Raw genomic sequence first — 14,978 nt, forward strand, 5'->3', positions numbered from 1 at the left:
CGCTCCTCCTTGTTGATTGATATAATACATTGCCGGTCTCTTGTCCAGCATTATTCTGATCGGGTGGCCTCAGATGTGTGGTAGGAAGTGCTGGCAAATGTAATGAACCACTTTGAGCTCTAATATGCTGATAGGGAGGATCGCTTCCCAAGGGGTCCATTTGCCCTGATTTGTGAAGTTTTGAGAGTGTGTACTCCAGGCAATCAAGGAGGCATCTGTAGTGATGGTTCTTGTGGGAGGAGGCTGCAGGAATGGAACTTCCATGCACACCCTTTGTGGATCCTTCTTCCAATTTAGAGAATCAAGGCCCCTCTGAGGTACAGATACTTGCTTGGATAGACTGGTTGTTGGGAGTAGAGACAGTTCTCAGCCAGGCTTGAAGACACCAAGAGTGTAGTCTTGCTAACGGTGTCACAAACATACAAGCTACCATATATGTCTTAGGAGTTGCACGGCAAGCCCTTGCTGTGGTTTGCAAGCTGTTTTGCAATGTTGCCATTCAGCAGGTATGCTCTGATGGTGGTGGAGTCCACTGTGGCTCCAATGAAGTCTATGTGTTGAGTAGGTTTGAGGTAAACTTTTCTGTGTTGAACTGGAGGCCCAGTGAAAGGAATAGAGAGAGGGCCTTGCTGGTTGCAGTTGGTGCCTGAAGAAATGAGACCTTTCAGAAGCTGATCATCTAGGTAAGGTAAGACAATTATTCCCAGCTGGTGAAGATGGGCTGCAACAGCTGAGAAAACTTTGGGACATGGGAGAGGCCGAAGGGTAGGGCATGATATTGGCAGTGGTCCCTGACCACCATAAAACAAGAAAACATCTGTGCCAGGGGTGCTTGGCAATATGAAAATAAGCATACCAAAGGTCGAGGGAAACAAATCATCTCCTGGACCTAGAGAGGGAATCATCTCTGCTAGGATTACTATTCTGAATGGCTGACTGCACACAAAGGTATTCGAAGTCCTGAGGTCCAGAATTGGTCCCCACCCTCTATTTTTCTTCTGGATCAGGAAGTCCTGGGAACAGAACCCTTTCCTAACAAAGTACGGTGGAACAGGTTGTATCACCCCCACAGTTAGGAGGCATTGTACATCCTGTCTCAAAAAATCCTCACGAGAAGGCTTCCTGAAGAGGGACTTGGTGGTGGTGGTGGTGGGGAGGGGGGGACAAGGAGTTGCAATGAATGGAATAGCCTGTAGAAATCACCTCCAAGATCCATCTGTCCCATGTGATAAGCTCCCAGGAAGTTAGGAAATGGGAGAGACGATCCCAATAAGGGTGAATGGGGGGAACAGATGCAGCATAGAACCTGGAGTGGGAGACAGGATACTGGGTTAGTTGGACCACTGGTCTGATGCAGTATGGCCATTCTTATGTTCTGATGAAAAGGTGTGCCCTTCACGTCTGGCTACAGATGACGGCACTGACAACAAGTTCAGCTTGGCTTCGGAGACCTTATGTTTCAAAGGCACTGAGTCTCGTGCTGCTTTAGGTTGTTTACCTGACAGCTTCTCAGTATGTGGCATAGTCTTCTTAGCCAATGGTGTGATCTCTCTGCTGGAAGGGAAGAGAGCCGTAGCAGTATCCAAATCAGGATATGAGGTCTCCTGAAACACAGACTGAGGTTGTGACTTTCTTCTTCTTTTATCCTGTTTTGGAGAATGGGGTCTTCTCTTCTCTGAGAGTCTGGATGGTTCTGAAGGGCTCCCAGGGTATTTGCTTACTGTTGCAGTAGAGGTGGTCGCTGGGGCTCTCTGAGCAACCAGACAGATGATACAGAGAGGTGAATCGGACCCCATAAGTCTGTGAGGGTTCTCCATTAACAGGAATTTTAATCTATCATAAGAACAGCTATGGTCTGACCCAGTAATGGTCCATCTAGCCCAGTCTCCTGTCTGACAGTGGCTGATGCCAGATGCTTCAGAGGGAATAAACAGAACAGGACAATTTCGGGTGATCTATCCCATGCCATTCAGTCCCAGTTTCTGGCAGTTGGAGGTTTAGGGACACCCGGAGCAGAGTTGTATCCCTGACCATCTTGGCTAATAGAATTGATGGATCTAGCCTCCATGAATTTATCTAATTCTCTTTTTAACCAGGGATTTGGAGCGGAGCAGCTCCGGAGCAGTGGAGCTGCAGGTTTTTGCCTGGAGCTGGAGCGGAGCTGGAGCACAGCTCCAAAGCCCTGTTTTTAATCCAGTTATATTTTTGGCCTTCACAACATCCCATGGCAATGAGTTCCACAGGTTGACTGTGTGTTGTGTGAAAAGGTTTTTTTTTGTTTGTTTTAAACCTGCTGCCTATTAGTTTCATTGGGTGACCCCTAGTTCTTGTGTTTTGTGAAGGGGTAAAGAACACTTCCTTATTCACTTTCTCCATATCATTCATGATTGTGTAGCCCTATATCATAGTTGTCTCTTTCTAAGCTGAATGGCCCCAGTCTTTTTAAGCTCTCTTCATATGGAAGCTATTCCATACCCCTAATCCTTTTCACTGCCCTTCTCTGTACCTTTTCCAATTCTAGTAAATCTTTTTGAGATGGGGCAACCAGAACTGCATGCAGTATTCAAGTTGTGAGCACACCATGGATTTATCTAGTGGCATGATATTGTCTGTTTTATTGTCTATCCCTCAATTTCTTTTTTAAATCCTGAACCGATCATACATTTGGAAGGAATGTGAATCTATCTCAGGCAGCAAAGGCAGCTTGAATGCCCGTTGCTGCGGGTAAAAGAGTTATGGCAGGTCTGGCAGGGTATGAAGTCCAAGACTTGGGCATAACCCATACTCAAGGCTGCGGATCAAGGACTAAGGGACAAAAATAAAGGCTCAGCATGCACAAATGAAGAAGGGAAGGTTTGCTTAATAACAGAAAATAAAAGAAATTTGAAAAGAAAGGATTAAGCAAGAAAGGTAGCAAGCTGTGTAGCTAGATAATAGGCACCACAATGCTCCATGTCAAGCTGCAGGTGGTTGAGAAGGAACTGGAGTGGTGGTGGGTCTACCCCCTTCCTGTATACCTTTGTACTGGAGCATCAGGATGTCAAGGGCACAGACACTGCTGATGAAATATCCCATCAAGTGTGCATGGGCACACGCACATCCTGATGCAGAGCAATCACAGGGCCGCTACTCGAAGAAGAACCTCATAGTGAGCTTTCAGAGTCAAATCCTGACCGCTCGCGAGACTCCTCAAAGAGCACCCCAAGTAACCAGAATTCCTAGAAGGAGTTTCAGTCCCTTAAACTCATTCTTAAATTATTTAGTTGGCTTTGTAAAAATTAAAAGGGTGCTTATCACATAGCCTAAGGGCCCCTGAAAAGACAACCAGCAGCAACCCCACAAAGTATAGCCGAAAACCAAATTTTACCATATTACCCTGACAACAAGCCTATTCTGGTTTGTTAGTGAGAAGCCTGCTGAGCCTATTTTAGATCATTAGGGGCTGAAGGCCCTAAGGCTGGGAAGGAAGAGCACGGTGAGGCTAAGGGAACCACCAAAGGCCCAAGGGGCAAGGGCTAGGGAAGCTGCCAACTAGCCTCTCACAAAATTCATGGGGAGGGAAATGGAGATTCGGGAGGCAGCCCTTCCAAAGAGCATCCTAAGGCTCAGGAGTGTAGAGGAGAGACCTCAATATTGGTGCAAAATGATTTTAATAAAATAAATAAAATTTTCAAAATATTAAGTCACTAAACTTGCCTGTGCCTTTACTGAAGCTTATGATCTATGTATCATTATCATCTACCTTATCTCCCAAGGGCAAGCAAATACCAGGGAAGATGAACATTTCTTTATAGCCACAAAATGTTTATTACCTCCAACTGTGTTTACACTGTGATGGGTTGGGTCACAGAAATCCCATTGGGACTGTCACCTGATGTGCTGAGACTACCTGTAAGCCTGTTTTCCCTGGCAGCTTGGGACTTCAGTGCCCTGCCTGGTTGTGCCAGACACGCTAGCCTGCTACAAACACAGACCCAGGTCTGAACCACATCCCCCACAAGCTGCAGGCTTAACTCAAAACAGCTTAAGAAGTGCTCCTGTCTCCAACACCCAGATACCCAGTTCCCAATGGGATCCAAAGCCCAAATAAATCTGTTTTAATCTGTATAAAGCTTATACAGGGTAAACTCATAAATTGTTCACCCTCTATAACACTGATAGAGAGATATGCACAGCTGTTTTCTCCCCCAGGTATTAATACTTGCTCTGGGTTAATAAATAAGTAAAAAGTGATTTTATTAAATATAAAAAGTAGGATTTAAATGGTTCCAAGTAATAACAGACAGAACAAAGTAAATTACCAAGTAAAATAAAACAAAAACATGCAAGTCTAAGCCTAATACAGTAGAAAACTAAATGCAGGTAAATCTCATCCTCAGAGATGTTCCAATAAGTTTCTTTGACAGACTAGACTCCTTCCTAGTCTGGGTCCAGCAATCACTCACACCCCTGTAGCTACTGTCCTTTGTTCTAGTTTCTTTCAGGCATCTCTTTGGGGTGGAGAGGCTATCTTCTGAGGGGTTTCCAGGGGCTTATATTGTTTTTCTCTTGTGGGTGGAAACCCCTCTCCAAGATGGAGTTTTGTAATCACCTGGTCAAGTCACATGTCTATGAATGATTCAGCTTTTTGCAGGCCGATGCCATTGTTTACATGTTAGTTTGAACGTTCCCAGGAAAGCTCAGATGTGGATTGGCATCTCCCATAGGCCAGTCTTAGTTAAATACTCCCAATTACTTGAATAACCCCTTCACACCATGTTGACCAAATCTGTCCTATGTGCTTCCTACAGCAAACACTTTAAATACAAGCATAGAGCCAACGCCCGTAACTGCAGACATAAAAATGATACATGCATACAAATAGGATGAATATATTCAGTAGATCATAACCTTTGCAAAGATGTGTTACATGGCATATGTAGCGTAAAACATATTCAAGTTATATCATATTTACACTCATAAGCATATTTCCATAAAGCATTATGGGGTGCAATGTCATATACACAGACTCTGGGATGCAGTTTTATAACTTCTATTTTTCTTTAACATTCTATACTATTTTCTTTTATACTATGTTTTGAAAGATATATATATGAGTTTATTGTGCTTTGTATAGAATGTAGATATGAGTCTGCAATTACAAACTGTAAACAGACTGCAAACAGTAAGTTATAAATCTAGAAACTATTTAGTCAAAAAAGAAAAAAAAAATCAGAGTTATCAAAGTACAGGACAAGTCTTCTGTGTATAAGATACTGGCTTGATACAAAGATAATACTTATTTCAAGAAGACAAACCATATAAAAAATTTGTGTTTTAGGAAGAGACCTGATTGTGGGCTAGGAAATGTAGGGTGAGTTATCAAAGTAATAAATATAAGTAAGCCCATACAAAGAAGTCTAGAAATATCATAATTAAAATGAATTTTATAATTACTCTAAAAACTTATTCAGAAAAAGCCTCTAGGATAAATATGTGTCATTGGAAGTGTTTTAAACCTTTTGTTTATTTCTTAAATGTTGAAATGGCAAACACTTTTCTGAAATGCATACTTGAAAATATGCTAATTAATTGTGAAGCTCCTAATACCTTTGCTATGTAAATAGTGAAATTCTTCAAGTACAAATATAGCAAGATCATTTGATGTCATAACTGGTTACTAATATAAGAAGCCATTTAAGTAAAGAAATATGTATATTAATTGGGAAACTAGTTACCTGGCAATCCTTTAGCAATCCCTCATCAAACTTGTGAAGACAAGAACCACCTCTCCAAAAACTGGTAAAAAGAAAAGACAATACCGTCTCTGATAACACTTTAAGAATTTAATTTTAAAAGACTACTTTGAGAACTGACCTTAACAGAGAGAACAGGAGCGTTTGGACTCATTTGAAACAGAATTTCAACTCCAATTAAACTCTCATGGAACTAAAGGAATATTTCAGAAAATTGGCTGAATAAAAAGGAGTTAAAACTAACTTTAAAAGTCATTTGATGCTTTTCTGACACAAGAAGAACAAAGGCGAGTTAAAAAATGTTGCATATTCGTTATTCAGACTGCTCACTCAGGAGATGAAGGTGTCACCCAAGCCAACTCTAAAGTCATGAAGTAGTGAAAGAAGGACACCAACCAACTTTAAATCTACATAAGACAAACAACAGGTGTGTTTTCCTAATTTCATGGAAGTAGGAAAGAAAGAGTATAAAAAACTCCTCAGAAGTGAGCACCCCCGTACAATACCTCCTGCTACCCTGCTTCAGCAAGAACTCTACAAGCTGACCCAGACAGATAAGAAAAACAGAAAAGACTCAAGAAACCATCTCAAGGAATAGCTTCCCAACACTTCAACATGGATTGGTGAGAGGAAGTTAACTAAGACACTTGCCAAGAGACTAGATTGTAATGATTTTATTGGAATATGAAATTGCTATTGTAACTTAAAATACTAATAGTTAATCTGTCTCTTAAAATACTAACAGTTGCTTGTTAATCACCAAGTGATTAGAGCAATGGTTCTCAACCGGGGGTACACAGAGGTTTTCCAAGCAGGACATCAACTCATCTAGATATTTGCCTAGTTTTACAACAGGCTACATAAAAAACACTAGTGAACTCAGTACAGACTAAAATTTCATACAATGACTTGTTTATATTTCTCTATATATGATACACTGAAATGTAAATGCAGTATTTATATTCCAACTGATTTATTTTATAATTATATGGTAAAAATGAGAAATTAAGCAATGTTTCGGTCATAATGTGCTGTAACACTTTTGTATTTTTATGTGTGATTTTGTAAGCAAGTAGTTTTTAAGTGAGGTGAAACTTGGGGTACACAAGACAAATCAGACTCCTGAAAGGGGTACAGTAGTCTGGAAAGGTGGAGAGCCATTGGATTAGACCATGTATTTCTGGAGAGGAGACAGGCTAAACACCGGTAAACAGAGAAATAGTGGGATTTAATTGGATTTAAGATTCTTAATATTTGTAACTGGCCTGTCTCTAAGACAGCTCCTTATATGGCTTCTTCTAAGTAACCGACTTAAAATATTTCCTTCAATTTCATAGGATTTAGTTAAAATTACTTTTTATTATTATTAACTAGACAGGACCCAACAGCCCTTAAATTCTTTTACCCAATCATAAACAGCCTTTAAGTATCTAATCGGACACTAAAACTGGAGTCATAATAATTTTGGGAAACAATATACTTTGATCTTAATTTACCAAAGGGAAAGCATTCCTCAGAGGTGTTCACTCTGTGGGGCATAATCTCTGTTAAAAGCTCTCCACAGAGAAACATACAGAAGAGATTGTAATGGAAGTAACCAGCTTAACATTTATGTTTGGTCATTCGTGTTGTTTAATGTCCTTTTTTCCTTCCTTTAATAATAAAATAACACTGGCTAATAATTGTGATGATTTTGCTTGTTCTTAATCATGGTGTCCCCTAAAAAACGTTAAAGAACCCCTGTGACTAAAGCAGTGGGAGCCACACCCCAGAGTTGGCAGCAAGAGAAACAATTAGTAACAGCTGGTCTACCGTTTCTTGGTTCTCTAAGACAAATATTTTTAGTAATTTTTAAAATAAAATTCCTTGGTGTCCACCAATTAAACTAAATAAAATTCCTTTCTACCACACAGGAGGGACACACACCTACTAAGGCTAAACAGGCACACCTGGGCCCATAGGGAAGTTCAGGGCATGGTGAGACTCCTAAGGCTTGCAGTAGGAAAGGTGCGGGAAGCCCAACGTTAGTCTTATAAGACTAACAATACATGGAGGCTAGGGGCCTCCCGCTGAGCCTTCTCTAGAGCTTGTGGGAGCTGAGGGTTAGGGAGGCCCCTGAAAAAAAGACTTGAGTGGGGATGGAGGGCTGCTAGTTTCCTTGTGGTCTCACAAGCCTCCAAAGGCCTACAGAGATTAAGGCCTTATGATGCACTCCAGCCAGTTGGGAAACTTACCCTGGTAGAGACTTCTCCTAGGTACCTCGTAGGGATTGCAGAGTCTTAGAATGTGTGCATTAATAAGGCTTCCCAATTGCAGACATCAGGAAGGGAGGAATGCCCCTTTCTATGCACTCTCCCCTCCACCATCCCAAGTTAGGACTTCAAAAAAATAAGGAAATTCCGATATAAAATACTTCATCAAGGTGAAGTTAAGGTTTCTGTCCTTGGTTGGCATGCTTATTATCTTTCAGATATATCAGAATCACACAAGAAATCAGAAGTCTAAGGAATTCAGTTAACAACATTTTAAAGTATGGAAGTCAAGATAGCCAAATTGCCATGGTTTTGCCCCAGAAGAAACCACTGAATGTCTGAGAGGATTCACTTATAGAGGCAGAACTAAATATGCATTTTTTGTTATTCTAGGTTTGCTATCTGTTAACTTAGAGAACTATAACAATCTACAAATATTAGAAGAGCACTAAGATGAGGAGAAAATTGTTTAAGGTGGTACATGATGGTAAAACTGGGAGCAATGGCATGAAACTGAGGGAAAAAAAATTTCACAAGCTAGCAGGAAAATGTTTGTACTAAACTCTGTTGGACTGTGAAATAGTCTGTCAGTGGATGTGGAAGATGGCCTGGCACTGGAGTATTTTAAAATGGACAGAATTTTGCCTAATACAGTCAAAGTCCTCACATATCCCTAATTTCTATGATTTCGCATGGAGAACAACTTTTGACTGTTACTTTAGGGACCATTTTCCATCTATTTCAAGAGGAGAGAAACCTTTTTTTTTTTTTTTGTGCTGGCATAGAGAAATTTGAAGGAATAGTCTGAGCATCACACAAGTGGTATGTTTTATGTTTTGAAGAGCTTCATTTAATGATGGTGCAAGAAGAGCTGCTATTAAATCTGGTCAAGGAAAGGTAAAACACTTGTAATGAAATTCAAACCTCTCAAAAAACTTTATTTTGTCATTTTAACGTCTGCATAAGCACGATGCAGATCTGAATTAAACTGAATGCTATGTGACAAGCTACAGAGGAAATCAGGCAAATCCAGAGTCTACCCTTAGGAAACATTGCAAGGCCTTCCTCTTTGAGAAGCTGCCCACCTAGATTATCACTACAAAAGGTTTTCTCCCCCCTGCTCTCCTGCTGGTAATAGCTCATCTTAAGTGATCACTCTCCTTACAGTGTGTATGATAACACCGATTTTTTCATGTTCTGTGTGTATATAAATCTCCTCACTGTATTTTCCACTGAATGCATCCGATGAAGTGAGCTGTAGCTCACGAAAGCTTATGCTCAAATAAATTGGTTAGTCTCTAAGGTGCCACTAGTACTCCTTTTCTTTTTGCGAATACAGACTAACCCGGCTGCTACTCTGAAACCTTTCAGCCATATGTGTCACACTCAATTCAAACACTCCTTTTATTCCTAAACTCCTAGCAGCTGCCCTCCCCAAAGGAAAACCCTACCCCAAGCAGAGTTTTGACCCTGTGAAAGGAGAGGTATCAAAGACTCATGAAGTTCAACAGGGACTTCCTATTGCTAATGATTAGGCATGGAAGGTGCTCAGATACAACACTGATGGGTGACAGCATAAAATTCTAAAATAGATTAGATTAGATAAGATAAATTTCATCAACTGGAGCCTCACATCCACAATAACATTAAGAGAAGAAAATAGTCATTTTTTCTACCAGGCTTTTCAGCTTTGACTGAGTTCTGTCAGTCATTTTCTTGGCTTGCTTTGACTGGCTGCTGCTTCCTGGAAAGTTGGAGTTGTAAGTATGTGTACTGTATTTGAATGCATGTCTGGGTGTTTCAAACCTCCAGCTAGAGTTTAAGCTTTGGGAACATACTGGAATATTTAGGTTTGCTCTTGTGTAGGTCCTTTTTACAGTATTTCACAGGAGAATTGTGGACGACTTTCCCGAATCTTATATGCCAATGCATCTTCATTGATGGGTTATTGTACCAAAGTGAGAGCTGTTTCAACAGCTGATTCAGGTTTATCGTAATTTTTCTTTTCATATTATATTTACTTTCAAATAATAAAAAAAAAAACCAAGTTGGTTCACAAATTAAGTGAGAGGAATAGTAAAGACACTAGTGTTTAAAGTCCACCTCTCCCACCTTGACATAGTACTGCTACAATTATTATCCAATTTCTCCTACAGAGACACCGGGTAAAATTTCAGTAGCTATTCTAACTTTCAGTAACCCCTTCCACTGAAGCATGATGCCAGTTGACTTGACCCTCCCTATGCCAATGGTAAAGTATACTCTGAATGCAGCACTGCCTTTCAATCAATTCATGTTCAGCTGCTGTACTACTGAAATGAGTGTGGCACTCGGTCAGCTACAGAAACTTTAGGATGGTTTTGATGGTAGAGTTACTACAAAAGTGCTGCTGAAACCCCAAGCTTGCAACTCACTCATAGAAGAGGCTGGAGGAAAATGCTACTGATACATTGGGGCAAAGGAAACTTGTGCTTGTTAAGTATCATTAAAAGCTATACCCACATACACATTGAAGATAGCAGGTCACATTTCCAAACTGTTTTGTGGAAGGTTCGCCACGCAACTCCCAGTGACTTGTATGTGCATAATGTGGCTGTAACACCAAGCAGGGATTTGGGAATTTATTACAGTATTTTCAGAGGCAGCTTCCATTCAAAGTATCACAGAATTACAGCCCTCATTCAGGAAATCACTTAAGCACATTCTTGACTCCATCCCTATCCAGGAAAAACATGTAAGCATGTGCTTCAGTGCTGTTTTGAACAGAGATGATTTTCTGAATATCCAGAGCTCAATAAAAATGTTCCATTATTGATATAAATTTATGGTAATGACAGGATTTTGCCACAGCAGCTGAAATTTTATTATGATTTTAAATTGCATTTTACCGTTGAACACAATTTTGGTTATTTAACATCTCTTCTCCTCTGGTAATGACCAAACCCTCCTACAGAGACAAAATTATATATTGTGAAAGGGTTGGGCCAGATGGCTACAGGAGAGTAATAGAAGGCAGATATATTAGCCCCAGGTTAAGTAGGTCCCTTTTCCCTCGGTAAGGTAACAGAGAAGGTTCCAGAACAATCAGGAACCTTCTGGAGACAATTAAAACAGGCTGATTAGAACACCTGCAGCCAATCAAGAAGCTGCTAGAATCAATTAAGGCAGGCTAATCAGGGCACCTGGGTTTAAAAAGGAGCTCACTTCAGTTTGTGGTGCGTGTGTGAGGAGTTGGGAGCAAAAGGTACTAGGAGCTGAGAGTGAGAACACGGACTGTTGGAGGACTGAGGAGTACAAGCATTATCAGACACCAGGAGGAAGGCCTGAGGGTGAGAATAAAGAAGGGGTGGGAGGAGGCCATGGGGAAGTAGCCCAGGGAGTTGTAGCTGTCGCACAGCTGTTCCAGGAGGCACTCTAGACAGCTGCATTCCACAGGGCCCTGGGCTGGAACCCAGAGTAGAGGGCGGGCCCGGGTTCCCCCCAAACCTCCCAACTTCTGGTCAGACACAGGAGGAGTTGACCTGGACTGTGGGTTCACGAAAACAGCCAAACTGAGGGCTGCCGTGAAGGCGAGCAAATCCGCCAATAAGCGTGAGACCCACCGAGGTAGAGGAGGAACTTTGTCATTATATATATATAAATATTACCTGAAAATGCACTTTTTGGTCAATGTGAGGCACACTAAACTGTTTCAGGAAGCGTTCGTCTTCACTCCAGAACAGGCGAATGTCAGGGATATCATAGAGGATCATGGCCAGCCTCTCTAATCCCAGGCCAAATGCCCAGCCAATTTTCTCCTCAGCACCAGCTGCAATAAACAAAGATAAAAATCCAAGGGCTTAAATGTGGCACATGAAAAATTGCTAATACAATGCCCCTCTCTTTCCCAAGGAAGATGCTAAAGAAGCATGAAAGGAAAAAAGTCTGCAAGTAATTGTCAGATGATGGAGCTAAAGCCTGATCCTCATCCCATCGAAGTCAGTGGCAAATGTGATCGAGGAAGCATGACCGAGTTCAAAAGTAAGCAAGGCTAGTGACCAGGAAGTCTTGCTCACATGGCTCTCTGGCTGCAGTTAGACTTTGAAGACACAATTAGCAGCACTGTATATTGCCTTCCTTTACATTACTTCTCTATTCTGCTTATAGGTTAAACACTTAACATTTTATTCAATTATGCTGTATAACACATACAAAAATTAGTTCACAATCCAAAGCATTTTAGTTGGGCTGATAGGCCAGGCCAGTGCACAGTTAACACTGTCACTAGCATTTGGGAGGATCGAAACTGTCCCTTTCAAGGTGACAGTAAGATCAATTCAGACCACCAACTGTATGCATACTTTGCAGAACAAACAGATTTAGGACGCTGCTATTGTTAATAACAACACCTCTACCCAGACAGTTCTCAGATCAGCAGAGGCTTTTACACCTGGAGAAAGCTGTTACTCCCAGAGAAGCAAGGTTCTATTACTGTAGCAGTTAAATAATAATTAATAATTCTTTGTACTTATATAGCACTCTGTATGTGAGGAGCTCACAGATCTTTACAGATGTTCATGACACAAGACCCCTGTCAAGAAGGTGAATATTCTTATCTTCATTATTTACAGTAGCGTAAATTGAGGCACAAAGATATTAGAGTAATTTTTTTAAAAAACGGAGCCTAAAGTTAGACTCCAAAATCCACATATAGACAGCTGCCTGATTTTCAACCGTGCTAAGCTCCCAACAGCTCCCAGTGAAGGTCAGCCTTGTAAACAATCAAGCAATTGCCTAAATGTGTATTTAAGCTTCTGTTTCTGAAAACCTTGACCTAAGAAATGTGCCCCAGTTCACAGAGGAAGCTGGTCATAGAATTCTGTTTCCTGATTTCTATCTTTGTTACCATCCATGGAAGAAAACTCCAGCAGGGAGCCCATGGGAGCCCTCTTGTAATTAGGGTAATTGCTACCGCCTAGAGATGCACTGTCCCCATTAGTGCAGAAGAGGAACATCACATAGTCCTAGATTTTTGAGGGCAGACATAACAAGAATTAGAAAAGAAGCATAGTCATTGTTTTGATTTATTTAATTAACCTGAACCTCCTTATGTTACTTAGAATACTGAGTCCCTCAGCAGGATTCCTGTGCCCTTTATTTAACAACTGGCTCACATTGCACTTTCCAGACAATTGCAGTGGGAGGTTAATCCACTTTATAAAGAATAATCCATAGCAGGGATAGTCAATAGGCAGACCGTGGGCCAAATCTGGACCCCCAGATACTTTTGAACGGATCGCAACATCTTTTTATTTACTTATTACCATTATTATTGGGTTTTTTATTATTTTCTCTGGAGGCAATAACTTGGCAATAACTTGACAAAGAAATTGGCAAAAAATAACTGATTACCCCTGATCCATAGAGTCAGAACTGTAAATACCCTAAGAAGGATAGTGCAGGGTACAGATTGAAGTACACATTCAGGTTTTTTGAAAGCAGACAAGATAAGAAGCAGTCTCTGCATATACGTCACACTAAAAAGGGTGTACTTTGCAAGTTTGGTTACCCCAATTTTTAGATCATATAAAGGGCAGACACAAAAAGACACAAATGTCACCAAATGACTTTGTTTTTTTAAACTCATACTGAAAAAATAAAGGAAACTGAAAGCAAAGGCTGCTGCTAAGTCATCTGGAAGCCACTACAGACGACTGTGTTAATTACGAAGATACAATAGCGACTCCATAAAGTTGCACTGGGCTTTGTGCTTAGCTTCTCTGCTTTGAACATGATAATGTGCCCTCCCCAAATTTAAAGCACTTATTCTTTTAGTGTAGAATGAATTTTTGGAGAATTTTCATGTAAGACTGTTGATTAGTTTAAAAGGTATAAGTATTTAAAAACTGAGAAATTTGTATAATCTACTCTCTTAGCATATGGACGCTCCAGAATCCAAGCGTTAATTTCAAAATAATTATGTTTGTAGTCCTTACAGATGTGAAGAAAAGATGAACCAAAGGCAAATCAGTGTTACAGTGTGGTCTTCCTGAACTGTATCCCTTTGCTGTCTTGTCACTTGCCTCCTTAGATGATAAACTTTTTAGGTCAGGGATCACAGGTAGAATCCCAGCCATACTCAAGTCAATGACAAAACTCCCACTGACTTCAAAAAGGCCAGGATTTTACACCATATCATTGTACAGTGCCTAGCACAACGGGGCCCTTATTTACCCTCAGAGCACTACTTAATACATAATAAAAACAGAAATAGACTGCCTGAGGCAATAGCTCTGAAAGGTATGAACTGCCACTGCTTGTCTCAATAGAGGAGATAACTCTGAAACCTAAAGACGCCAATTTAAATGCCAACAACGTTAACTATTTCACTAACCAATCCATGCAACAAACCTCGATGCCAACTCTGCCCACATATCTACACCAGCGACACCATCACAGGACCTAATCAGATCAGCCACACCATTACTGGTTCATTCACCTGCACGTCTACCAATGTAATATACGCCATCATGTGCCAGCAATGCCCCTCTGCTGTGTACATCGGCCAAACTGGACAGTCCCTACATAAAAGGATAAATGGACACAAATCAGATATTAGGAATGGCAATATACAAAAACCTGAAGGAGAACACTTCAATCTCCCTGGAGACACAATAGCAGATTTAAAGGTAGCCATCCTACAGCAAAAAAACTTTAGGACCAGACTTCAAAGAGAAACTGCTAAGCTTCAGTTCATTTGCAAATTTGATACCATCAGCTCAGGATTAAACAAAGACTGTGAATGGCTAGCCAACTACAAAAGCAGTTTCTCCTGCCTTGGTGTTCACACCTCAACTGCTAGAAGAGGGCCTTATCCTCCCTGATTGAACTAACCTCGTTATCCCTAGCCTGATTCTTGCTTGCATATTTATACCTGCCTCTGGAAATTTCCACTACATACCTCTGACAAAGTGGTATTCACCCACGAAAGCTTATGCTCCAATACGTCTGT

At 40.8% G+C, this 14,978-nt stretch overlaps 1 protein-coding gene across 3 annotated transcripts in view; it reads right to left on the reverse strand.

Annotated features, from left to right (window-relative positions):
- The window catches only part of FARS2 (phenylalanyl-tRNA synthetase 2, mitochondrial), a 361,477-nt gene that overhangs the window by 137,896 nt on the left and 208,603 nt on the right, over window positions 1-14,978 (reverse strand). For all 3 annotated transcript variants that reach the window (XM_074944919.1, XM_074944920.1, XM_074944918.1), the window contains exon 6: window positions 11,635-11,795. In XM_074944919.1, coding sequence (XP_074801020.1) covers window positions 11,635-11,795 — 161 coding nt within the window. The remainder of the gene's footprint in view (window positions 1-11,634; window positions 11,796-14,978) is intronic.

Source organism: Natator depressus, chromosome 2 (genome assembly GCF_965152275.1).
Source record: "Natator depressus isolate rNatDep1 chromosome 2, rNatDep2.hap1, whole genome shotgun sequence".
Classification (NCBI taxonomy): domain Eukaryota; kingdom Metazoa; phylum Chordata; order Testudines; family Cheloniidae; genus Natator; species Natator depressus.